This window comes from Azolla caroliniana, unplaced genomic scaffold, assembly GCF_043228905.1.
Source record: "Azolla caroliniana isolate FFs.n. ecotype wild unplaced genomic scaffold, voAzoCaro1.0.p SCAF_21, whole genome shotgun sequence".
NCBI classification, from domain to species: domain Eukaryota; kingdom Viridiplantae; phylum Streptophyta; class Polypodiopsida; order Salviniales; family Salviniaceae; genus Azolla; species Azolla caroliniana.
Genome location: NW_028230456.1, coordinates 3,834,671 through 3,861,316, shown reverse-complemented (window position 1 = coordinate 3,861,316; position 26,646 = coordinate 3,834,671). Strand labels below are relative to the sequence as shown.

The 26,646-nt window shown below is 39.2% G+C and overlaps 2 protein-coding genes across 2 annotated transcripts; one reads left to right on the top strand and one right to left on the bottom strand.

The window, feature by feature from the left end:
- Nucleotides 1–7,430: 7,430 nt before the first annotated feature.
- LOC147850408 (uncharacterized) lies at nt 7,431–18,145 on the bottom strand. The gene is made up of 13 exons (XM_087336381.1): nt 17,823–18,145; nt 16,298–16,413; nt 16,101–16,214; nt 15,947–16,029; nt 11,543–15,864; nt 11,256–11,450; nt 10,486–10,660; nt 10,231–10,335; nt 10,050–10,142; nt 9,051–9,141; nt 8,388–8,476; nt 8,221–8,289; nt 7,431–7,736 (listed from the first exon to the last, which is right to left on the bottom strand). The coding sequence occupies exons 1-13, from the start codon at nt 18,005–18,007 to the stop codon at nt 7,677–7,679; spliced, it is 5,697 nt and encodes a 1,898-aa protein (XP_087192507.1). The 5' UTR covers nt 18,008–18,145; the 3' UTR covers nt 7,431–7,676.
- Nucleotides 18,146–23,204: 5,059 nt separating this feature from the next.
- LOC147850407 (pentatricopeptide repeat-containing protein At3g09040, mitochondrial-like) lies at nt 23,205–26,569 on the top strand. Its single transcript, XM_087336387.1, has one exon. The coding sequence runs from the start codon at nt 23,440–23,442 to the stop codon at nt 25,459–25,461; it is 2,022 nt and encodes a 673-aa protein (XP_087192513.1). The 5' UTR covers nt 23,205–23,439; the 3' UTR covers nt 25,462–26,569.
- The last annotated feature ends 77 nt before the right edge of the window (nt 26,570–26,646 follow it).

Here is a 26,646-nt window from a genome sequence, read left to right as displayed (position 1 = left end):
TCGGATTGGAGAGACATCCCATGCCGAAGTGAAGGGGGAGTTTGTTGGGATTTCGGTCCCTCCGGATGGGATGTCCGGAGATGAATGACGGCAAGCCCGGTTGCGGTTACGGAGCCGGATGATGAAGACCCCGGCTACGGAGCCGGATGATGAATACCCCGGCTACGGAGCCGGATGATGAAGACCCCGGTTACGGAGCCGGATGACGAATGTACCCGGAGAGAGATCCGGATGCGGGGACATATTTGTGAATATGTTTGCCAAGAGCCCTTGAGGCTATATTTGTAAATAGCCCGAAAGTCATATGTGTATAAATATGACTTAGGGCAAACAGTTTATGTTGTTGCTCATTTTATGCGAAAAGAGAGCAGCCGAGAGAGAGAAGGAGAGGGAGAGAGAGAGAGAGAGAGACGAAGAGGTCGTTGCCTCTGTGTATTACCGCCGCCTGTGGCGAAGACAGTGAGCTCAAGGTTGTTGCCTTGTAGCCTCATTAGTGTACATCCCTATTCATAGTGATAGTTGGAGTTTGAGGACTCCCGTGGTTTTTTTTTCCCATTTAGGGTTTTCCACGTAAAACATCCAGTGTACCTTTTCTCTCTCTATTGTCCCTGTGCACTTTGTATTTCCCGTTTTCTGTGAGTTGATCCTATTCCTCGGTTGTGGCCGAGCACTGCGTTCAACAGAGATGTGGAGAACGGGACGGATGCCGAGTAGCTTCAATGAAGGCTTGATCTACTTGATTCCGAAATCGGAGACTGCGTTGCACGAGATTAGACAATGGAGACCCATTACAATTTTAATTCTAATTTATAAAAAAATTGCTAACATATTAGTGCAGAGAATCAAGCCCTTCCTAGGAGATATCATCAAGTCCAATCAAACCGGTTTCATGGAGCATCGTTCTATTATGGACAACGTGATTTTGTTTTGGGAGGTTGTTGCAACGGCGAAGGAGACCAATCAAAACTTAGCCTGTCTGATGCTCAACTTCGAGAAAGCCTATGATCGAGTGGAATGGTCTTTCTTGGAAGAAATGATGAAGGTCATTGAGCTACCTTTGGAGTGGAGATGTGTTGCCCAAGCCTTATATAGGAAGGGCTCGAGTAAGGTGTTGATTGCAAGGAGGAAAGGAGCTCGAATCTTTCTAACTCGATCCATCAGGCAGGGTTTTCCTCTTGCGACCGTCCAGATGGGATTATTAGATGAAAGTGCAGGCTAGTACCCGATTAGAATTGTGGCAAGAGCCGGAAAGAAATGCAAGGTGAATCCACCAGTCGAAGAGGTTGAGGAGGATTGGATCTTGTACGTGGTTGAAGGCAAGCCTCTCGAGCGCGTAGAATGGGATCCCTCTGAATATACGTGGAAGGGAGAACAAGATAAATCATTAGGTTTCTTTGAATACTCGACACGGTTGGGGAGAAAGTTAGGTTCGTATCGTGAGAAGTGTGCCAACAAGTGGTCCCATGCAGCTATCAATTCAGCCTTCGTGGATAGAACCAGGAGCAGGATATGGAACTCATCCCTTCCCGAGCGGATCAAAGTGTTTTTCTGGTTAATCACCCATCGGGTTGTTCCAACGGGAGAGTGACTTGGGAATAGAGGCGGCATGAGTGGTTGCAAGGCCTGTAGTGCGAGCTTGGAGGACATCGCTCATTGTTTGTGGTGTTGCCCTCGAGTGCAAGAAATTTGGTTGAGGAGCTTAAGAGTCTTGGCTCGGTTCGGGGTTGAGGTTCATGTATCGAGTGCAGCAATCACTTGGTTGGCCATTGAATCGGCCTCGTGGTTTCAAGGGTGGAATGGAAACAGTCCTTCTTTAAAGGTGATGCAAGGATCTGTGCAACCAGCGCAAGGAAGTTTATTCTTCTTACAGGAACGTTGTGTGGTCGGCCTTACGGTCTGGCAAGTGTGGGTATCTAGGTGCAAGGAGACTTTCGCAAGTAAACGAACCCCACCGGCTGAGAATTTAATGATGATTTGGTTCAATCTTATTTCTACGTTGCGAGGTGAGTTTGAAAGTCTTCAAGAGCCATCTGACGCAAGTGAAGAAGCTAGAGCTCGTTTCTTGCTGAAATGGAGCGGTTCGTCGATGCTACAAATAATGGATGGTAAAATGAAGTGGAATTATCAACCACCACGGTGGTTGTTCCCTCCAAGTGTACCTAACATCTAGATGGGTGTTGCCATGAGGAGTGAATGGAGGACATCTATGCTAAATTCTGCTTGTATTAGGCTCACATGGAGAATATGCGTTCGAGTAATGCTATACACATCGAATGATGTGGTGCTTTGGAGTTGTTTTTTTGGTTTGTTTCATCTACACATATTGTTTTCCTTCGACATGTAAGATGACTTGTAAGATATGAGTTGTAAATTATCCTTTGTACATTGCTTAACTAATGGAAGTAGTTTTTTTTGGAAATAAAATAAAATATTAAATGAAATAGAGTTAGCATAAACCATGTCAAAGTGTACAAATGCTTACTTAGAAAATCATCAAATTCCTCATCATTCCACATTGTAATAATTTAAGATTATGCATTAAATTTTGAATGCATTACATTGCCCAAAATTGACAAGAATAACCATCGAAAATCTACCTCTATATCTAAAATGGAAGCCTCGTCAAGAAATTTACAATATCATACTTACACAACTCAAAGACGACATTTCAAACCTATGAACTTTGTAGTGGACATAAATGACGTAACAAGATCAAACTATATACACACATAGCTATGTGCCCCAGTTTGGCTTCAAAATGTTAAGTCACAGTTTATCAGTTCAAATATAATTTAAAAAATTGGTTTGGTTTAAATTATCATTAAACGGATAGGTTTGAGTTTGGTTCTTTTATAAGACTATGGTTTATTGGTTCATTAGTTTAAGTGGCCTTGTTTGATGGCTTACATATTTTTTTATTTTCCCAATGGTTTAATTGTTTATTTAACTTGATGGTTTATTTTAAGGATGCCACATATTGGATTTATTCGATGTGCCACAAGAGTGAAGTATTCGCACACTTTCAAAAGTTCAAAAGCGGAGTCAAAAGGCAACCGGTCGGCATGTACGTCTTCGGTCAAACGGAGGTAAGGAATACTTCTCCAATGCATTCACGACATACCTTCAACAAGAAGGAATCCAGCTAGAATTTTCATGTCGGCATACACAACATAACGGAATAGTCAAACGGAAGAATCAACACATTCTCGAGGTAGCAAGGGATATGCTTAACGAAAAACATATGCCAAAGTCATATTGGGCCGAAGCAACATGCACAACAATCTACCTAATGAACCGATGTGACATCCGGCGTGCATGAGGATACACCTCACGGGAAGTTCTATTGAAAGAAGTCAGACTTATCCCACATCAGGATATTCGGTTCTATCGCATTCGTGCACATTCCCGATGAGAAGTGGCAAAAGCTTGACCCAAAATCGGAAAAGTGCATCTTCGTAGGGTACAAATGCTTCAACCCATCTACCTGAAAAGTTCGCGTAAGTCGGGACATCGTCTTTGATGAGTCAACATCTTGGTACGAACTTGAGCCAATTCCACCCGAACCAATCATGGCTGATCTTGATGTTAACCCGAAGGATGATTAAGGTCAATATCCAAAGAGAGTCCAGTCTCAACCAAATTGAGTGGACCTCAAGAGCCTCCAAACAACCAAAGCACGAATTAGATATGTGTTGAATTGGACAAAGGCAAGGTGAAAATGTGAAAATGTGAAAATATGCAGACGATCAATCTGATAGAAACGAATCGGTTCACTCACTCGATAATGAGTGTGGTGGCTTTGATGTGCCTATTATGAGGACACCTGGAGCGAAGAAAGCCATTGTTATAGCAAATGGAAAACTCTAACGCTCCTCCCGTTAGAAGAAACTGATTAGTTGATGCGGCGACAATGACTATATGGCATATCACTATCCCTTTATGATGAAGGTGGCGGTAGATCGGGAGCCAGAAAGCTTTGCCCAATTCATTAAGAACCCACGATGGTTGAAGCAATGAACGAGGAGATGCAAGCACTCAATAAAACGAGACATGGGATCTTGTCCCCAACTCAGGTCACAAGAAGGCAATCAGCTGCAAATGGATATACAAGGTGAAGTATAATGTTGACGGCTCCATCAACCGTTACAAAGCTCATCTTGTAGCCTAAGGTTCTGCACAAACACATGGAGTCGACTATGAAGAGACCTTTGCCCTAGTGGCAAAGATGACAACTATGTGGACCGTGATAGCGGTTGCAGCACCGAAAGGGTGGCACCTCCATCAAATGGATGTAAATAACGCCTTTCTACAAGGTGAATTAAACGAAGAGGTGTACTACATGGTACAACCACCCGGCTTCGAATTGAGCACACATCCAACAACAAATGTTGACTCAAAAAGCCTCTCTACGGCCGCAAGTAGGCACCCAAAGTATGGCACTCGAAGATAACACAATATCTTCACCAAATCGGTTTCTGGATGTCCAAGTTCGACAACTCATTATTTGTCCAAAATAGTGCCAATCGTTAGATATTCATCATCATATATGTGAACGACTTGGTGTTCAAGACATAATTGAGGAGTGGTAGCCGACCTAATAAATTGTTAGGATCAGAACCAGCCACAACCAATTACTCGTACGTATGTTCGGGTGCAAACAATCGACAATGACAGTGCACAGACAAAAAAACTGAAAAAAAGACAGAGATACAGAATATTTAACGTGGAAAGACCCGAAAAAGGGGGAAAAAACACATGGAGTCCACAAACTCCAAACAAATCACTATGATGAGAGGAAGTACAATGAGAAGCTCCAAGGCAACAACCTGAAGCTCTCTTTCGTCAGATGGACAACCGTAGGGTTACTCGCTAACCCTCACTCTCTCACTGTTACAGAGGCAACTACTCACTATAACTTGTTACAACTATAATGATTCAATAACATAGATCTAACTACTTGCCCGAAGTGTATATATACTCATATACATAGTACACTATTTACAAATATAGTCTCCCGAATCGGTTATACAATCAATTCTCGATCTCAGCCTCAGCCTATTGGCTTTAGCCGAAATACTCATTGACTCTATCCGATTCGGTTCGTTCTCTTCTTCCCATGACTCGGTCATGACATAATTGAGCTTGAAGGCACGTGTTGAGAATCAAACTCAACTTGAGTCTAGTGTGTCAACACGTTTTTGAGAATGTATCACACTCACAGGTCAAAGGTCACCACTACTTTCTAACATTAACTCTGTGTCACATAACTAATGACTTTCCATATTCCCCAAGTTGTTAAAGAGAGTGGGCATTTTAGTGAGAGAATGTAGATAAAGGGCAACTTGATATAAAGCACCCTCCTTCCTTTGTAAGTTGTTGGTTGCTAGTTTAATTTTTTTCTCCTTGTTAATGGGCACTAATGTTCGGATGCCCCAAATTGCTAGAGGGAGAGTGAGCGTTTTAGTGAGAGAATGTAGATAAAGGGCAACTTGATATAAAGCACCCTCCTTCCTTTGTAAGTTGTTGGTTACTAGTTTATTTTCTTACTCCTTGTTAATGGGCACTAATGTTCTAACTATGATGCGTCCTATTAGTGAGAGTCTCTTCACGCTCCAACAAATCAACTTTTGTTGAATGGAGTGAACAATTGGTGCAATCATCATCTCAAGACAAATGTTGATGCCAATTATTATTCTTCAAAGGTTTTTCTTTCACAATTAGTCCAAAATCAATATCCTTGCTTGTGACGGCTGGAGTGGAATTGACAATTAATTCCATTTGTATCGAGTGTAGATTTGCCATATTTCTTGGCGTATCACTTTATTACGATCTTCACGAGAGCCACTCCCATCTAAAATGGTGTACTATAAGGAACACTTCTTGCACTTCTCTAAGTTAGGGTTTATTACACGACCAAGATACCTAGATACTTTCTTATCAAATGCACTAAGGATGGCCATTGGACAACTTAGGATATCATCTCACCAACTTGAGATTGAGAATGGTCGAGCTAATAGAGTCCCTAGAGAGGAAAGGCTATGTAGGTTATGCCACATAGAGATAGAGGATGAGTATCACTTCACATGCAAGTGCCCAACTTATGCCGAGATACGGGCGGAATACCAAGACATACTAGGACCCTCTCCCACCCTCTCCAAACTATTAGATACCCCGAGTGTAAAGAGACTAGGTAGGTATATCTTAGAGCTAAAACAACATAGGGAGGATAAATTACAAAGTGTTAATCATAACCCTTTTACTACTCATCAACATGTACCTAGTGTAATTTTTCAGGAACATGGGGAGACGATGAATGTGGATACACTTATGCCACTCGGCCTCTCCCTTGAGGAAGCAGAAATACAAAGAGCAACCAAACGTCCTCGGATGTTGGGCTTCAACACAAGTCAACGTGGAGTAGAAAAGATTAAGAAGATAAGGGAACGTGAGCTACGTCGACTCGAAGCTATGGTTGGGGTACCTCTTACATGGGGACCACGGGCCACATCCACATCATGGCAACCCTTTGACCCCCCGCTTCTCTTCGAGAGACTTGGATGGAAATGAAATTAGGCCTAGTATAGAATCATTCTCATTGTAGAACATGTTTTTTATATAGAACATGTTTGTTGTTTTCTTAGAACTATTTAGCTTAAACTCTATTTTATCTTATTTTTATTTTTACTTTCGATGAATGGGTAAATATCCCATTTTTGTTGTACACCATTTGTCTCATGGGCCAATTTTGGCCTTAGAAGACGTTAATATATCTTTCTTTCTTTCTTTCTTTCTTTACTTTCTATAATTAATTGTCTATTATTACCACAATCATGACATGAGGGTGCCAAGCTCGAATTGCCATTTATTAAAACTTACTACAATGCAGGTTTTAAACTGGCTATAGCATGGATTGATGACAGACAACACTATTAATAACAAGATGTCAAATTTGTTCATGCTTTATCCATTATTCTCTTTCATTTCTATAATTAATCGTTTATTATTAGATCACAATCATATGACATGAAGTTGCCAAGCTCGTATTGCCATTTATTAAAACAACTTATTAAAGTGCAGATTTTAAACTGGCTAGGAAATAGATCGAGGACAGACTACACCCCATTAATAAAAAGATGTCAGATTTGTTCACGCCCTGGCTGCTTTGATGTTTGAACAGGTGAGAAACCATACATCCAAGAGAGAGCAAAGACTTCTGGATTTTAATCTTCTCATAGGATGTTTGGGTATGTGTCACCACTATTACCAACGAATTAACCTGTCAAGTAATGGTGCTCTAGTCAATTTATCCTTAAAAGCACAAAAAATATAGAATGTCATGTATGGTATTTTCTCAATTCCACCTGAGCACTTTTTAATTATAACAAATCTCCCTCCCTAGTTAAACTGTTTAACAAAAGAGAGAGAGAGAGTGAAAGTAATGAACGGAACACTCAGATTAAATATACAACAGGTAACATGAACAATTTCAGAACTATGATATTTGTGGATCGAACAAAATGTTAGTGAACATTGACTAATTATTAAGTCAAATAATAGCCATCCATCCACCTCAGCTGCATGTGTCTCCGTTATTTCTGTACAGAATCCGCTCCCACTTTAGAAGGGTCTGTTCCAAAAACAATACTGTTACATAGCCTTCCTCAAAATTCATCAGTCTAACTCAATTCGGGTGCCGTTTTCAACCAAGCCAGCCACCTAAATACATCCCTAAGGGCCTGCAACAGAATGTCAAAGAGATTCCAAGTTAAGGCTATTACATATTCAAGTCCAGTGAGGGAATGAAATGAAATAAACTTTTGTATGAACATGTGCAACAAAGTAAAAACTATGCAGATGCCTTTAAATCAAGTAAAAATTAATACACCAGAAAATCTAGGTGTTCATAACTTCATAACCTCAAAATGGATATGCTTCAGGTACACAGATTATATAGGGTTAGACATCAAGTTATGTTATTATGATAGAGAAACTAGAGAGAGATGATATAGGTCATCATCCTCAGGCGACTGAGAACATGAGATAATGGACAGAAACTAGCAAGACGTCAAAGCAACCTATAACAAGAAGAAAATGCTGTAAGACCTAAGCTGAAAACTACAAAATCAGCGAGTGCAAGTGGTAAACAATTATAAGAGATGGTGACAATGATACATCAGGCATCCACAGCAGGCAACATCACCTACAGAGAGAGGGACTTACCTGCTCCCTTCCAACGGTGGTATCTCTGACATCATCTTCCCACTTCATATATGCAGACTCAGATATTACCTGCAACACAATTAGGAGCAAGTGAGTAGGTTGGGAAACAGAATGGTGACCCATCCTGTGCTGTAAAATCCAACTACACTAGCTATTTTTACACAAACCTCTTCATCATAGAAAGTACTACACAAATCAGTCATTAAGCCTGCCGGATGAGCCATATCATGGACAAAGAGCTGCATGGCAACAATGTCTAGCATAGAAAATTGTATTAGAGAATATCAAAATAAAAGCAAATTTAAAAAGGAAAGAGGTAAAACCAAAAAGCATAATTGCATGAACATGGAGAATAAAAACAAACACATTTTGAATGCTTCATTATTGGGAAGCACATCATTAAAAAATGTGTTCCCTTATAAAGTCTTTGAATCATATATAGGAATGTGCCCATCAAACTATTGCTATAGAGTATGTTCTCATCAACACAAAGTGGATTATACTTTGTTTATCAACATTTGATAATAGACAATCAGAGAACTTAAATATGACACCCTGATATGTGGATAGCATGACTCGGTTGACTTAACTGCTAAGTCGGATTACAATGATGGCTACAGCATATTGCTTAAACTATCAGACAAGTATAACTATGTACTCAAAGTTGGCATGACAACAACATGATAAGCTTTGAAGTCTGACAATGCAACCCAGACTAGCTGGGTTCATTTCCAAGTTTAACCTGAAGGCTATCAATCAGGACGATATAATTGAACATTTAAAAGCAATTCAACACTTCTAGAGAACATGAAACAACGAATGAGACATACATTGCCGTTGCTTATCTTGATCCACTGCAAACCTTCTAAGCAGTTTCCTGTACTGAGAAACACTTTCTTTGAGAATCTGCTGATGTTCTTTCTGCAGAAAAATAGAATAAATTAATTTTAAAACTCAAAACCATGTTATGTTGAAACAGCATTGTCTACTCAAATAAAATTAAGCTACAGATGAGGAAGGAAAAGTTTTAGATGCAGCCAAAATCAAGAAATGTATATCCATACGTTCGAGTTAAAATCAAAATATCCCCCAACGTTATTTTGTTATAAAACCTCAAAATCACCTATACATTCCAATCAAATAAAGACTTTCAAAATAGAGAAACAAAAATATATTAATGACACCATTTAAATCTTCAATAGATAATTCACTCAAAACATGTTAGCCAATCAACACAATGCATTGCTAGTTTGGGATAAACCTCAAAATCGCCGTCGAAGTTTCAAGGGGCATTGAAGATGCAGTCTATAAGCAACTTTGCCAAGGGATTGACGAAATAAAGGGCCACAATGTTAAAGATGACAAGCTAGAGCAAGCTCATTTCTAGATTCACATGTACTTGTTTTTGGAAGGGTTACATATATGTATTCTCAGGGTATAGCAAAACGGGTAGGTATAGCCAACTGCAAGGCATGGCAAATGTGTAGCTTGGGTAGTAGTCTACATCCACTGGGCTATTCAGTTCAAGATGCTTGATACAGTGACAATGATAGCTGATTAGGCATTTAATATCTCCTATGTAGAGTGGCAGGAGCCGTGGTGAGAACATCCTTCCCATAAAGGTGACCATGTATGTACTATCAACTGCAATTACTTATACAAACGTGGCTGGCTTAACCAGTTAATTGTATATCATATTCAATTAATCTAACCGTCATTCCCATTTTACAAGAATTAATGGCTGCAAATTACATGTTAGGAATTTTTATGTAGAACAAACCAGAGTTCAAGATATGATAAAAGAAAAATTTCCTAAATGCTGCTTATACCTCATAGGCAGCAGGTACAGAATGTCTTAAAACATGAGTCATCAGCATCCTTAAAAAACTCGAACTCGACTGCATTTCAGATTTTGCATTTTCCTGTAACAAATAAAGCAGTGATAAATTAAATACAATATCAAGCACCTAATCTTCAAAAATTACCTGACACCAAGGCCACTCAACTGACCTCCAGCCATTTTTCTATCTCAGAAACAGGATCGTTTCCTTTTAAATATTCTGACAGTTTATTCTCTAAATGTTGAATGTTCGATGGTCCATGCTTATCAGCATCCTGTACAAGGAGACATCTAGACAGACTGAGAACCATATAATAAAATGTGGATGTCACGAAACAAATGAGCACTTCAAAAAATACATAGGAACAAATATGTTGATGCAAAAATAGGAATACCAAGTCTCTTGAATGAATCTATAATTTTACCTGTCCTACAATATCAAGGGAATGAATCAAATCAGTTTTTTTAATCAAATCTGAAACTTGCTCCATTGATAAGACTTCTTCTGAAATAAGCTTCTTAAACATTCCAATCAGATATTGGGGTGCCTTTGGTACATCCATTGAAAAATCTTCCAGATTCTCTATAGCCATCTGAAAGCTGTTATAAACATTTGGATGTAACATCTCAGACTCCAAAAATATATATTTTTTGGCTACAACAGTTAAACATTGTGTTCTTAATTGCTGGCTAAATGTTGTATTAGTGCTCACTTATATCTTTGAGACTATAAATATTGACTCAATTGAAACCAGACAGTTCTAGCAGCAGAAAAACAAAAATGCACTCCCTGTTTCAAGCAAAACATGTATAAGACAATCATGTTTGCGGAACCAAAAACAAAGTTCAAGTCATGTAAGATATGACTCTTTTCTTAAAATCCTAGCATCCTAACCAAACAAAAGTTTGAACCAAGAAGATCTCAAAGCACCCAGTTATATATCACACTATGCACATCAGATATTGAGTATCCTATTTCACTATTTTCAGGTGCAACTCCATTATCATCTAAGATTTATCACGCTTTATTCTGTTCTAGAAGATTACATGACTGCACATGAGAATTCCTTTGCGTGCATGTTCACAGTATAATTTGTGTTTATATCTCTTGGTAAATGCAATTAAAATATATTATAAATGTGCACCACGACAGCTATCATGTCCAGAACCTTCTGAGAAATAGTACATCACTTACCCCAGGAAAACTGTATCCAGATTGAGCAGAAAAGGCTCAGATTTGCATAAGCTAATTAGCAGAGTTATGAAAATATCTCTTTCCAATTCCTTCTTTTCCAAAGCAAGAAATATCCATATATACACCATCGTAGAATAGAACTTGGGAGCCCTTAATTCTTCAATGCACCGCATTACTTCCTTCACATCTCGGGCACTGTCATCAAGAATTCGACATTTAAAATACAATTTTTCTTAAATTAAAGAAAGCCAAAGAAAAGAGCAGATCAACTGATAACAAAGACAAACCTGAAATACTCTACCAAAGCACCTTTACTTTGCTTAATCAGCTGATCTTCATCCAGAGGCACAGACAAAGGTTCTGTGGGTGGTCTACTGCTCTGTTGCTGATGATGTTCAGCAAATGATGCAGATGTACTGACAGCTCTATCACTGAGAGTGCGTTCAAGGTTGTGTGAGCCTTTAATGGAAGGTCCAGGCACATATCTATCTGGTTTGTCCAGGATAGGCTTTTCAGGTGGAGTGTGAGGCCTTTCAACTCCAAGAACTGAACCAGAGCTGTAGGCTGCCATTGAAGCTGGACCAAAACGTCTGACTTCAGTTTGGCCACGCATACCCCTGCCAAGACCACCTTGAGGACCAAGTGTTAGTGGGGCCTCATCTAATGGACGCTGGGATAAGGGCATTGGGAGGGATCTATTGTCCGCAGATAACCTTTCTTCCATCCGTACATCTTGCAAAATTGAGCTTCGGCCACCAGCATAAGATGGAAGTCCTCTATGGCCACCTGTCTGAGAACCACCAATTGGTGTTGTTGGAGAAAACATGGGTGATGAGGGACCACGTATGGGAAAGTCTGATGGAGGTATGATCCTTCTCCCAGCTGATGTGCCCATACTCGGTCCACGAGAAAGACGACCTGCTTGTGCAACAGTAGCCTGCCTCTCTTGCACAGCATCTCGATGTACTTCTTCTATCTTCTTTGGACCATCAACTTTCCTTCTCTCTTGCCAACCATTCCTTCGAAGATCAATGACATCCCTCAGCATGAACCTTATACGGGAGGAGAGCTTTTGATTATGAGATAACCTATCAAACCTATCAAAGTAGGCCTCCATATGTTCCTTTGCCTTTGGTTGATCAATCATATGACCAATGGTGCTCACTAATTTGCATAACGCTTCAACATCTTCTTCCTCTGGATTCTCAAATTCCCCCAACAGCTTTATGATGCATTCATGCATGATCCGTTCTGTCAGCATTTGTTTTTTATATAATTCTCCAATAAATCGGATGTTTCCAAGCATCCGTCTCTTTCCTTTAATACGCCTCTCCTCACGTTCTTCTAGACTCAGCTCCTTCCCCTCCTCCACTTTTGAAGCCTCAGCCTGCTCTTTCTCGCCCTTGTGAAACTCTTCTTGACATTTGTTTAATAGAACCCTCTTAAATGTAACTTTTTCATCAGCTTCAAGAAACTCTGGCATATGCGAAGCTAGCTGTTTGCAGAATTTTGCATACATCTCACAAAAAGTTGGCTCTGTGAGTGCCTTATCAAAAATCTGTGATATCACACCATTTAGAGCAGCAGCTGACTGAATATTCACATCATTAACTTTCTCAAAAAGTTTATCAAAGTTCTGTGGTGTCAGCTTATTAAGTATTCCTTTAATTTGCCTTTGCTTCACCTCCTCTTCATCAGTATTCTTACCAACTTCATATCTTTTTTCAGCCTTGTGTACAGCTGGTAACGGGTTGTGTGGGGATGGAATAAGCCCTTTTTGCCCAGTTGGCATCCTCTGCCATCTATCAGAATCGACAGTGTTTGGCCTAACAAGACCAGTGATTGGCGATGGTGTGGAGGGTTTCCCAGGAATTAATCCTGGGGATATGGGTACCATTGAAATTCCTGGACGAGTATTTGGGGGCATCCGAGGAATGAGACCGGGTGCACCACCCGGACGGAATCCACCTGGAGGACCCATGTCCATATAATTTTCTGGCCATGATGGAGAGTGCAAACCCTGTGGTTGTCTCGGCCATCGATCTTCATCAAGCATACCACGTCTTGAGCCACCACTAAGCTGGCGATCAAGGGTCTTATTGGAGAGCTGTTGATTAACAAGATGAGGATTGACAAGCAAGTCAATGATTTCTGGTTTCATATCGAAGTCAACAGGAAGATCCAGATGCTGATCTTTGAATGTCAGCAAGAAATCTCTAGTGTACATTTCATTTGCAGACTTGCTACCCCTACCAACTGCTTCTGCCATTGATGAGGTCTTGGGAGTTGGAAGTTCCACTGCATCCTCCCAGTCTTCAAGTTCTTTAGATGCAGGACTCTCATCAGGCACAGTTGACCCATTTACAGATTCTGCACTTGAAGGTTTTGCGTCATCCACTTTTGAAACTTTTGCTTCATGTTTCTTCTCTTCTGGAGCTTTGTAGGCATTGTATAAATCAGCAGTGTTTCCTGCTGCATCTGCTTTAGCCAAAATATCCTTCATCTTCTTTTTCTTGCCCCCTTGCCTGGTGTCGAGAGCAACAGGAACATGTATCTCTCCTGAGGCAGCTTCACCTTTTGTTGTAGACACAGCAGTCCCATTGTTCAAATTATCCATCATCTGCACTTGCTGCATACTTTTGTCTGGTCCCAGACTTATATCCAAAATTGGAAGCACGACAGAACCAATATGATGTACATCTTGAACTTTTCCTATGGCTGATTGTTCATCTATGCTTCTGCCTTGGCTGGAAGCATCACAATTTACTGACTCATCAAAAATAGCATTGTCTCTTGGAGATTTATTTACCAATGGCTCAAGTCTGAGGCTTGACAGAGAATCCTCTAATGCATTAGCGCCACCTTCTATTTCCTTCCCCTCATCTTCCTTGGCAGGTGCTGGGATATCCACCTCAGTTTGCTGTGTTGCAACTGCCATATTATTATCTTGTGCAATCAAATCTATACTACCAGTAGATGTTATGATTGCATTAAATTCTATTATTTCTTTCAAATCTGACTCTTCTTTCAAGTCTGCCCCTTTCTTTGGTTCTGCCCATTCTTTCAAATTTTCTCCTTCTTTAGAATTTATACCTTCTTTTGAAGCTGTAGGTACCACTGCTTGATCCTTGGCCTGATCCTCAGGTTTCAGCGGCATGCTTTTCACAGCATATCCATCTTGCAACTTATCCTCAGGTTGCCTTCTGGCTTCAACCTGAACCTTTCCCACCTCCTGTGCATCTGCTGAATAGATTTCCAATAACAACTCCTTTTTCTTGTTTCCATGACTTATTTCTGGCACTGAATCAATTTCGCAGGCATCTTTCAATAAAACAGGATCTCCCTGGTCCTCTTTTACTTGTTCAGGCACTTTCACAGTGTCTTTGGTTGTTAGCGTTCCTAATGATGTGGGATCCAGTTGGGCTTCCTTAGATTGTTCCTCCAATTGTCCACCATCCTTAATGAACAGTGCTGACAACCGATCAGAGGAATCAGATTTTTGTTCTTTGCTATTCATTTCTATTTCCACATTGATTACATTTTCCTTAGCTTGTTCAGTAGCTTCCAAAATAGGTACAGCTGAGGTTTTTTCACTCTTATCCAAATATAAATTCTTATCTTCATCCAATAAAATTGCAGCAGATTGTGTTGCTACATGAGGACTCATTCCAATATTTTCCGCATTTACACTCCCTGTGGTTGCCACAATACTTGGAGAAGACACTGCCTTGCCATGAAAAGTCTCAGTGAAATTTTGCTTCTGCGGTTCTGTTCCTTGCTCAGTTTGCTGATGATGATTCTTCAAGCCAGGGACATATGCCCCATTTTGCTGTGAAGAATATGCATCTTGGTTGCTGTGATGATGAGCATTAGCATAGCTCAAATTCAGCCTGGACTGTCCACTTCCTGCCAATCTCCCTTGGGACAAAGATGACGTTGTACTTTCATTCAAAGAGTCGTGTTTTATTTTTGAATCAAACTTCAATACCTCTTGAGTCTGCGGATTCACAATTTTCACAGCCCTACTTGTACGGGGTTGAATGAAATGATTGGGCACCTGAACCATTCCATAAGGAGAACCTGCCATTCCTGGACCTAATGGAGCAGCAGAGGGTCCAGAAAGCTGATGAGGTATCTGATGAATTTGTTGAGGTGGCATGGAAGCAAACTGTGGCCCCAACATCTGATTTGGTATGTTACGACCCGGGAACTGCACTGGTGGGTAAGGGAGTTGAACAAGCCCTTGTTGCTGAGTTTGCGGAGGAACAAAATGGGTTTGCATTGGCATATGTGGGGGATTAGTTTGAACTTGTACATGAGGATTAGTCTGTGGTATCTGTATCTGAACAGGGTGCTGATGAGGCTGGTTGTGAATATATTGTGTTTGTGGTATACCTGCAGGCAATGCAGCACCTGTTTGCTGAACCTGAGGCCTCGTGGATTGCTGATGATGTCCTCCAGATTGTTGCGACTGTGGCCTTACTCCTTGATGCTGTCCTACAGAAGGAACATTTCCTTTTGTCCCTACTGCATTAATTACCGTGTATCGTGCTTGGTCTTGCTTTTGTTCTTCAATGTCTGGTGGAGCCGAGCTTGTTCGTGCAGGAATCTGACAGAATACAAGGATTATATAAATCATGAAAAATTACAATACTAAGAAGAGAACCCTTCAACTTATAATAGAAACGGACCTGCACTCCAGTGTGCACGAAAGTTGCTCCTATGCTTCCAAATTGGAATGATAGTTGAGGATGGGCAGAGCTCCATGCTGATTCTGTTTTATTTAAACAATTAATAGTGCATTATGAATAGGTAATAAGAAGAGACTATGCTAACTATGCAAACCTGGCTTTGAGATAGCTGGTATAGGGTCTGCGGAACCAATGGAGGTCAATGGTGGCACAGTTTTTGATTGTCTGGGTGCATTCCCATTGCTTGACGGCGTAGAAGACTTTGCTCCTGAAATAATGAAAAAAGCATATTAACATTATACACAGCATTTCACATGCAAAAAACATCTTGTAATGAGAACATCATCTGACCATGAGCCTGCCCTTGGTACTGAGTTGTGTTTTGTTGAGCCTTCTGATTGTCGGCCTCATGATTACCAGATGAATGTCCTCTTGTTTGGCCATTTGCTCCAGTGGACCGCTTTGAACTGTCATTGCCATAATGCCTCATACTTGCTAAGTGAAGTCTTATAATAAGAATATATTTTGTAATGCATCAAACTATTAATACAATCAAATAAAACTTATCAACAAGTTTTAGAGCAGAAAATAGTTGCGCAAATCATTTCGATAATACAGTTTTGCCTTGGTTATGAAGCTCCCTATCACCCTAAGGGTGGTTGTTTTGAGACCATAAGTTCTACTCTTCCATAGAATCAGCACAGTCAAAAAACAGATGTCATCTTCACGCAAAATCATGCATTGCTAATATATTGCACAGCAGCCATTTCTTTGGACAAACGATTTCAATAATGCAGTTAGGTCTTCATTATGGGATCCATCAGTAAATGTTATTTCCAGGAAATATTCACACATTTAAAGAAGAAAACACTTGAGAACAACGCATTTCATTAATGCACATTCCCATTAACCACTTTGTTCCATACATAAATATCCAATGTGTGCTCAAAAACTTGATTTAGCATGATTATAATGCTACAAAAATTCATAACAATTAGACAGGGGTTAAAGTATTAAAGTGTTTATCACCATCACAGAAAAACAAGATTGCCAATATATTCTACAACAGCAAATAGTTGGACAAACCATTTCAATAATGTGGTTCAGTCTTGAGTGTGAAGACCCATTACCAAAAAACATCTCTAAAAATATATCAGAGCATTAACCATTTTGCTCCAAGAATAAACAACTAAAACACAAACCAGACTATTACTGTGTGCTCAAATATGTGTGATTGAAATTAATAGAATGCCAAAGAAAACTCGACAGCTGAACAATGATGACAATGTTCAAATAATAGGACTCATACTGAGCTCAAATCAGCCTAATTTGACATCATCAGAATGCAGGTAAAAAATCTGACAATCAGCCCAGGATAAAAAAGGTAAAATAGAGTCTGCAGAGATTCAAATACACTTAATAGACATTATTAAGACATGCATAAAAAAATCTAGCAATAAGCCAATGGCTAAGAGTGACTTGATCTGTAGAATACTCATGAGAACACTAAAAATTAAGCTGGTGTTAACAACGGTGCAAAGAACCCGTAAGATATTCAAGAATGATAGATTGGAATGATTAGAATGTCCAAATATGCCTAAGGAACCAGAATGGTAAGGATAACCTAACAAGTATGTCAATGACTAGAAAACCTAAAAGGAACCTTCACGATGTTCAAATATGCCTGACTCGCATGATTTGAATGCTCATGAAAACCTGACAGAAATACCAAATACAACTATTTACACATAATTATAAATGTAACGAAGGAACCCTAAAAAGATTCAAATATGCCCGATGTAACATCATTGAAAAGGTAAGAAAAGGTAAACAGACTGAGATTATTTTTAGAAAAACTAAAAAAACAAATTATAACCTGGGCAAAGGCGCAGGTTGAGCAGTAGGAGAAAGCAATGGAGCAGTGGCCGCCGAGGGGCCGTGGTGGCCACCTCCTTTCAACGTAGTTGCTGCCGAAGCTCTCTGATGAGCTCCAGCCCTCGCACTGTTCCTCTTTGGTTGCGAGTCGCTGTTACGGTCTACCCTAGATTGATGATGGGACATATATAATGGCCTGTGAATAAACCTTCTTCGATTTTTCTTCTTCTTCTATCTTAATCCCTTTCTCTGTCTGTAAAGTTAACCCTACCTAAAGTAGTTGCAGGGAAGATCTTTGGCAAAAGAATTATTTCTTTCTCCTTTAATAAGATATAGATATATATATATATATATATACCGATCTGTTTACATCTATAGATAGAGAAAATGCTGGTTTTTTCTTTTTCCTTAGCCTGCACGACGATTGATCGGCTATGCTTGGCTGAATGTTGTTAATTGATTGGTTTCGTTTTTTTTTTTTTTTTTTTTCTTTTTGATTTTGTTTTTGTTTTGAGAGAACAAAGAATGTAGAATAAGAAAGACCTGTGGATTTAGGGTTTCTCGCCGCCTTCTCTTGACGAAGGAATGACGAAGACTCCTCTTCTTACTTATCCTTCCTCGACCTCCTCCCTCTCCTCCTCCTGTCGCGAGTGACAGGGAGGGGGGGAGGAAATTAGGGTTTCCGTTTATTTCTGTGAAGAGGGAGAGATGAAGGAAGGAAAGAGAAGGAAGAGAAAGAGAAAAAAAAGAAGGAAGACGAGGGGGAGAGAGGTTTTCTTTTAGGTTAAATTTTTTTTTGTTTTTTTTTTTCCCTGTTTTTGTGATGTGTCACAGAAAAAGAAAAAGAAAAAAGAGAAACAAAATCAAAAAGGATTATTATTATGTTAAAAGTAAGTAGAGAGCAGGAGGTTGGTTTGTCCGGCGTCCATTGGTTGTCCGGTGTCCGTCCGTCCGTCCCGTCTTACGCATTTGTATCGGCAAATACATACATACATATGTATACATGTATGTATGCACTTACGTGCATATGTTCATACGTATGTCATGCACGTATTCGTCTATACCCCCTCTACATACACATGTATGTTGATACGTGCTTTTCGTATGTACCCTATACATATGCATGTTGTCCATTCCATCTCGACAATCAGAGACCATTGACTATGCACGGGACATTGACTCGGCTTTGCCTATACATGTGTTCTATTAAACGTTGCATTTCGCTCTTGGTCCACCGTTTCGATCCGATCATTTATTCATTTTACCAATTGCGATCCTCCTTCTTTTTGTTCGTCCTTTTCTCTTGATTCACCTATGGCAATGTGTGGGGGTAGCAATGGGGACGGTCAATCATGCAATCCTTGTGGTGCTCTACATGTGCATTGATGTAAAGCTAATTGAATGAAATAAAAGAATTCAGCAAATCCATTCTTAACTTTTGGTTCCACACAATTTTGAGGTTACGTTGTCATTTGAATTAAAGCATGTGTTTGTAGGGAGCAATTTTTTTAATGAAGAGGCATCAAATAGATGTCTTGTCTCCATCTATGGTAGAACCAAGAAGGACCACCACCACCCCTCCCCCATTTTCAACTCAACCCTATTCCAGTCTCAAAGTTGAGTAGTTGCGCTTCCACGACCATTCCCACAAGCACTAGACTACTCATTCCAATTCCCATATTATTTGGATCTAGTTGTATGCTCAATGTATGACCCCCATTTGTGTTCATCACAAGAAAATCGCATCTATCCTAAGACAATGTTGGCTGCAAAACCAAGAAGGACCACCACCACCCCTCCCCCATTTTCAACTCAACCCTATTCCAGTCTCAAAGTTGAGTAGTTGCGCTTCCACGACCATTCCCACAAGCACTAGACTACTCATTCCAATTCCCATATTATTTGGATCTAGTTGTATGGTCAATGTATGACCCCCGTTTGTGTTCATCACAAGAAAATCGCATCTATCCTAAGACAATGTTGGCTGCAAAACTTGATAACACAACCCATTATGCAATCATTACTATGAAGCATTCTACTTAAGTTTTCTCGGTGGCTTGTACATGACATGTATAGAAAAAGGTGACTATTTTATATTTCGAAGTGCTCATCCTAAGGAGGGCAAATCTTTGACCTGTGATTAATATAGATTAACAAAAGGAAAATGTTTGCTAATAATTGAGAGAAATTGTGAGTCTTCGAATGTAGAATGTGTTGTTATCATCCTTAATCCATGGAATGTGTTGAATAATTAAGTTTATCCTGTGAATAGAAACACTGGTTAAGTATTGTCATGAATCAAAAACCTACCCATCGAAGAGCAGGAGATCGTAGTTGACTTTAGGCATATGTATCTCAAGTTTTTAATACAATCGGCCTCTTCCATAAACCAAGCTATATGTTTTCACATGGAATGATTGTAGCATGGATAGCCTTTCCCCATTAATGATATTCATTATCGCTACACTCCCTTAATTTACCAATTCCATGTCTCAATTATTCTCCTATTGCTTCTTTGCCAATATGGCATGTAGCTTTAATGGAAAATTGGACTATGTCCTCACCACTTGCCCAAGAGCGCAATTTATCAAGGTAGTATTAGAAGAATGTTTGAACCTATGATTTGATACATTTCCACCTTCATTTGATATCGTTTCCAAACAATTTTAGGGACTATCTTGCCATAAGAACAAAGTTGTCACTACCTATCATTGCCACCAATTGTCCTCGTCATTGTACCATAGTACACTTTCTAAAAACTTCGATTTTTATTGCCATATCACAAATAATTATATTTGCCTCGTTTCTGAAGAATTAACAAAGGCATTACTTCATAGGCAATTGGAATAATGTGAATACTCAACAAGACTTGACAGGGTAGCATTTTAATCAATTTTCATGGATGAATCTCATGCATGTAGGTTGCACACAAACACGTCTCCCTTGATGTTAGGAATAAATTAGTTTCATGTTAGGATCATTCTCATGCATGTCTACCCATTGTAAGGTCGAGGCTTTCCATATGCAAATAAATTTGAAGCAACAATCAAGATAAGTGTACAAACGAGGACATAAACAAGTGATGCATTGCAGTGCATCAACATGTTGGAGCAATGAAGAAATTTATAAAACCGGATTATAACAAGAGCATTGATATGTTTTACTTTAGAAATTAACAATATATTGTTGTACAAAGTGCATCTTACAAAGTGCATCTTAAGATGAACAATTCAATTTCGTTGACTTCACTACCCTTACACATCCCATGTGAATCAAATTATGTACATGTAATTGTAAAGTTGAGGTTTTCATTTATGTTATAATAAATATTGAGTAAATCCTTAGGTAAAGGACAATGTTGATGAACATAAGTTATAACTTATGAAGTATGAGTGTGTTATTGTATCAAAGTTTGGATGATAACGAGACACTAAGGGTTGAATACAAGTTACAACAATCTCTTGTTTCTCATTTGTTTAATTTTAATGAATGAGATTAATATATTAGAAACCGTCTCAATCACATTGACTTCACCACATAGAGTGTAAGCCCCACTTTGGATCTCCCATGTGCACTAATTATTCTAAAACGTAATAAAACATATGAGGTTCATGTTTATCAATGAGACAATTAACTATTTTGCATTACATTGGCATGAATTTTATGCAAATGCACAAAAAGTGATAAATAATTATATATATGTTTTATTCAAGTGCATTTAGAGATGAAAAGCCAAATTTACAATATATGAGTGTGATGCATTCACTATTTGTAGCATTGTAAAATGTGGTGTGCATGATCTTGAAATTTATACATGTACTTGACACTTGAAATTGTGGCAGACGATAATTAAATTCAATATTTAATAACATAAATACAACAATGTAGGATGATGTATTGTGTTATTGACATGGTTGGTAGCCTTAAGTGTCTTGCCTGGTTGTAAAGGCAATGATTCCACGTTGAGGGTTGTCACGTAATGTGTTGCACTATGCTTCAATATGCATGAACATAAAATCAATCACGAATTCCTTTGGGCATTGCAAACTCAAAGTTGTATGCACATTTGCATGTAATTGTTCCATGTAAATATAGAAATAGGCGCACCATTGCCTAATAATGATGTATCATTTATAAAAGTGTGGATGATTACAAAACATTCGGATCAAAAGACATTTATTCTAGTTTTCTAAGAGTTGTAATGGCAAAGTCTTTTGTACTCGAGTCGTTGAGCCACTTGTGACAAGCAAATAAATGGCAACATGACCAATGTATACCGAGGAAGGAACATCTGTGTTTCCTTAGGAGATAACAAAGTTGTTGAGCCTCTTACTCATTTTTAGGGAAGATGGAGATCACATAATATGGATGTATATTGTTCCCATCATTTTGGGAAACAATGGCTGCTAACTCTGTTTATGGATTCTGTTGCTAGAGATGTTGGTGGGGAGGTATATGATGACCAAGGCAACGACGTCGATGATGATTGATTGTACACTTGCCACACCGAAACTGAAGGATACATTGATCACAACTTTCTCTCACTCTTACCTCTTTCACCCTGTGTAAAAGAGCTTACATATTGTCAAATCTCATGTATTATATTATTAAACTTGCTAGATAGCTATTATAATGTACAAGGTTTGCAACCATAATTGTCCTTATGATCTATTAAAAACCACTTTTAATCGTTTAATATGAAATCTATTTATATAGGCAACGACTCTCGATGAGAGAAGTGACAAAAAGGAAGACAATGAAGCCCCTTGCGGACCCATCTGTGAGTTGGCTCAAGCAAAGACATCATGGGCATGGACATTTTCCTACATAGATGCTTACTATATGTATACTTTTCAATTTTAAGAATTGAACTCTCACATTCGAACAAAGAAGGAAGTCTTGCTCAAGAGTCGTATCCTCCTAGTTCATCATAAAATTTGACGTGATTCATCATCAAAGAGGTCATTGTAGTGTTTCCCTCGGAAATACAAAAACAAATCCGCGGTTGCCAATGGCCTAAGAAAACCACAAGCATCAAAGCATAACAAGCGAAATCATGAAACCCCTCGAGTTTGGTTGCCGATGGTCATCGGCAACATTCATTGGCATCCTTACATGGAGAAACAATGAAGAGATGTTGAATCATCAAGCAGTAGTATACATATGGAGGGTCTGACAAGTAGCAAATAAAAAAACAAGAGGGAAAACAGAGAATACAAAAGCAGCTGAACTGTATTCAAATGCACCCATTCATCGAATTATACACATGGCAAGGCAACATAGATGTGGGCATGCTATGGAACCAATTTCGTTCTTTTGGAGAGAAGAAACATCAGAGCAACAAGGTGAGCAAACAGAGAGAGAGAGAGAGAGAGAGAGAGAGAGAGAGAGAGAGAGTTTGCTGCTGTGTGGAAATGAGGATTTGAATCCATGAACTTGAATTGATAGCCAGAATAGATTACATCACGACAAAAAAGAAAGAGAGAGAGAGAGAGAATTGTTATGTTTTAAAGAGAGGGAATGTTTGATTTGATTGATTATGGTACACAATCTCTTCAGATCTCTACAAGTTTGCATGCTACCATACAATTTCAGCTTTGAAAGAGTTGAACAAAACAATGGTTGTTTCATCGTCACAAGAACCTAGTGACAAATACAATGGCGAAGAAAAATATGTACAAGACTCGACCTTTGTGGCATTGCTCAAGCATTGTGCCGAGAAGAAGGACTTAAGTAAAGGAATTAGAATTCATGCTGAAATTCTCAAGAGAAACGTACTTGAAAGGAATCATGTCATAGGAAGCACATTAATCAGTATGTATACCAAATGTGGAATATTCTCACAAGCAAACCAAGTGTTTGAAGAGCTTTTGATACGAGATATTGTCACATGGAACGCACTCATTGCTGGACATGCCCAGCAAGGACAAGGTCAAGAAGCATTGAAATGCTTTGAAATGATGCTAAATGAAGGTCTCTTACCCGATTCTATCACTTTTATTTGTATATTGAAGGCTTGTGGCAATACAAGAGATATACACAAGGGCATACAAATTCATGAAGAGATTATAGGGAAGGGATTGTTGGAGAAAGATGTAGTGCTTGGCACCTCATTGGTGGACATGTATGCCAAATGTGGCTTACTTGAGAAAGCACGAAAGGTGCTCGAAGAGCTTCCAATTCGAAATATAGTCTCTTGGAATGCATTAATAGATGGATATACACAACAAGGACGATGTAATGAAGCATTGGATTGTTATGAAAGAATGCAAAGTGAAGGCCTCTTTCCAACTGCTGTCACTTTTATTTGCATGTTGAAAGCTTTTGGCAGCAAAGGAAATGTAGATAGGGGCAAACAAATACATGAAGATATTGTTAGTAGGGGTTTATTAGAGAAGGATATCGTGCTTGGAACTGCTTTGGTCGATATGTATGCCAAATGTGGCAGGCCTGCAAAAGCTGAAGAGGTTCTTGAAAAGCTTGTGGTTCGGAATGTAGTATCCTGGTCTGCACTTATTTCAGGATATGTTGAGCAAGACCAAGGCAATGAAGCATTACGATGTTTTGAATTGATGGAACAGGAAGGACACTGTCCAAATATGGTAACTTACATTTGCATCTTGAAGGCTTGTGGTAGCACTGGAGCTATAGAAAAGGCGAAACAAATTCATCACGATATTATAAGTAGAGGATTGGCGGTTAAAGATGTTGTGCTTGGAACTTCTTTGGTGGATTTTTATGCTAAATGTGGCATGCTTGCTGAAGCTAAAAAGGTGCTTGAAGATCTTCATGTTAGAAATATTGTCTCTTGGTCTGCATTGATTGGAGGGTATGCTCAACGGGGACAAGGGAATGAAGCATTGAATTGTTTTGACCAAATGCAAAGAGAGTGTCTATCGCCAGATGCAGTCACCTTCATTTGCATCCTAAAAGCTTGTGGTAATACCGGAGCTATAGAAAAAGGCAAACAAGTACATCATACCATCATAACTAGAGGGTTCCTAGAGAATGATATTGTGCTTGGAACTGCCTTGGTGGATATGTATGGCAAATGTGGTGTACTTGCAAAAGCGCACCAAGTTCTAGAAGAACTTCCTTCCCGAAATGTATCCACTTGGAATGCATTGATTGCAGGTTATTCTCATGAAGGAGAAGGTCAAGAAGCATTGAAATGTTTTAAACGGTTACAAACTGAGGGCCTGCGTCCTGATGATGTCACATTCTTAGGTGTTTTAACTGCATGTAGCCATTCAGGGTTACTGTACGAGGCCCAAACACTTTTCCATGTTATGAGTAGGGAATATGGCATTTCTCCAAACTTAGAGCACAATACTTGCATGGTGATGGTTTTTGGATATGCAGGGTATTTTGACAAGGCAATATCAGTTATCAAAGTGATGCCACTGACTGATTCTCCTGATGTTTGGCTTGCACTTCTAGGCGCTTGTAGAAAGTGGGGAAATGTGAAGCTTGGAAGGTTGTCTTTTGATCAAGTAATGCAATCAGATAATAGCTGTTCGGCAGCATATGTCCTTATGGCTAACATTTTTGTGGCCTCTAGCATGCAAAAGGATGCAGAAAAGCTTGAATACATGAGGCTAAACTATGCTGCCTCACAGAATAGTGTGATGCAAGTATAAATGGCCAAATGTATTTTCATTTGGGAATATAAAACATTCTCAATCTTAAGATTGAATGAGGGGGGGCTGTATGTCCTTCAGAACTGGGAGCACCATGGAAAACCTTGAGAAGATGGGGAGTATCCTAGATAGAGAGGTTCAGAGTTGAAGGGAATCACATGCAAAGAACTTGAAATTATATTATTGCAAGGGAGATGTTATGCATCGGTAAAACCTTTGTATGAGTAAGAGTGACTACTATCAATAGCTGAAAAAAAAGAAAATAGTAGTGATATGAGGGCTGTGGTGCAGCCTGAAAGAAGGTCGTCTGAGAACAAAAGTTGGAAGATTGAGGCAGAGTAGAGGACTTGTAATTTAGAGTTTTTGAGTCTTTGGGCATCTCAAATAATGAGATCATTAATGAACATACAAATGCTGATGGACCAAATCTTGATGTGTTTTTAGATCAAGAGAAGTAATAGACCTTTTGGAGTTGAACACTTTGAAGACTTATTGTGCATCTAGTTGGACTAAGCATAATATTTGTGATCGAGGATGTGGGGTAAGACTTTGGGAAACAAGGACAAAAAGGTGATTCCAGATGACCGAGCTTGAAATTTTGAAGATGATTCCTACATGGTTGGCAATAGGAGAATATGGTCGTGGAGACGAAGAGGCCAAGCTGATCACAGTGATCGAGGAGTTTTCGATTGATCCTTTCCCTTCACAAATGATTGTGCAAGGTTGTTGTTGAAGGTTTCTTGGATGGAACATGACTCATACTCCAAAGAAGTTACAAAATTATAAATAGGGTGATTTTATTATTTGCAAGACAAGTCTTTAAGGAAGTTGCTAGAGAATGTGGAATCTAAAGCCATTGTGGAAGACATTAGAGGAACTCATTGAAGACGTTGAGAGGAGTCATGAGAGGAACATAACCAAAATGATTCGAAAGATGTAAATTTTGTGGACATAATAGAACCTCTCTCCCTGTGTCTAATCTACCCCCATTCACGAGGAGACGTTTTTGTCATGATAATCTCATTCTTTCTTCAAAAGGCACGATTCTAGCTATTGTGGCTTTTAAGATACTATATCTTCGCAAATAATAATAATGTTTATGGATATTACACAATTAAATAGTTTTCTCCATTTTGACATTCTACCATCTAAAACTATGATAATGAAACCCCAATTATTAACAAA

Bases quoted from the DNA above. Each gene is read 5' to 3' on its own strand.
- LOC147850407 (XM_087336387.1), top strand. From the start codon at position 23,440: ATGGTTGTTTCATCGTCACAAGAACCTAGTGACAAATACAATGGCGAA.
- LOC147850408 (XM_087336381.1), bottom strand. From the start codon at position 18,007: ATGTCCCATCATCAATCTAGGGTAGACCGTAACAGCGACTCGCAACCA. The intron at 11,451-11,542 runs GTTTGTCTTTGT...TCTTGATGACAG, and splicing joins GCTTTGGTAGAGTATTTCAG to TGCCCGAGATGTGAAGGAAG. The intron at 10,336-10,485 runs GTAAAATTATAG...CTCCTTGTACAG, and splicing joins CCCTTGATATTGTAGGACAG to GATGCTGATAAGCATGGACC.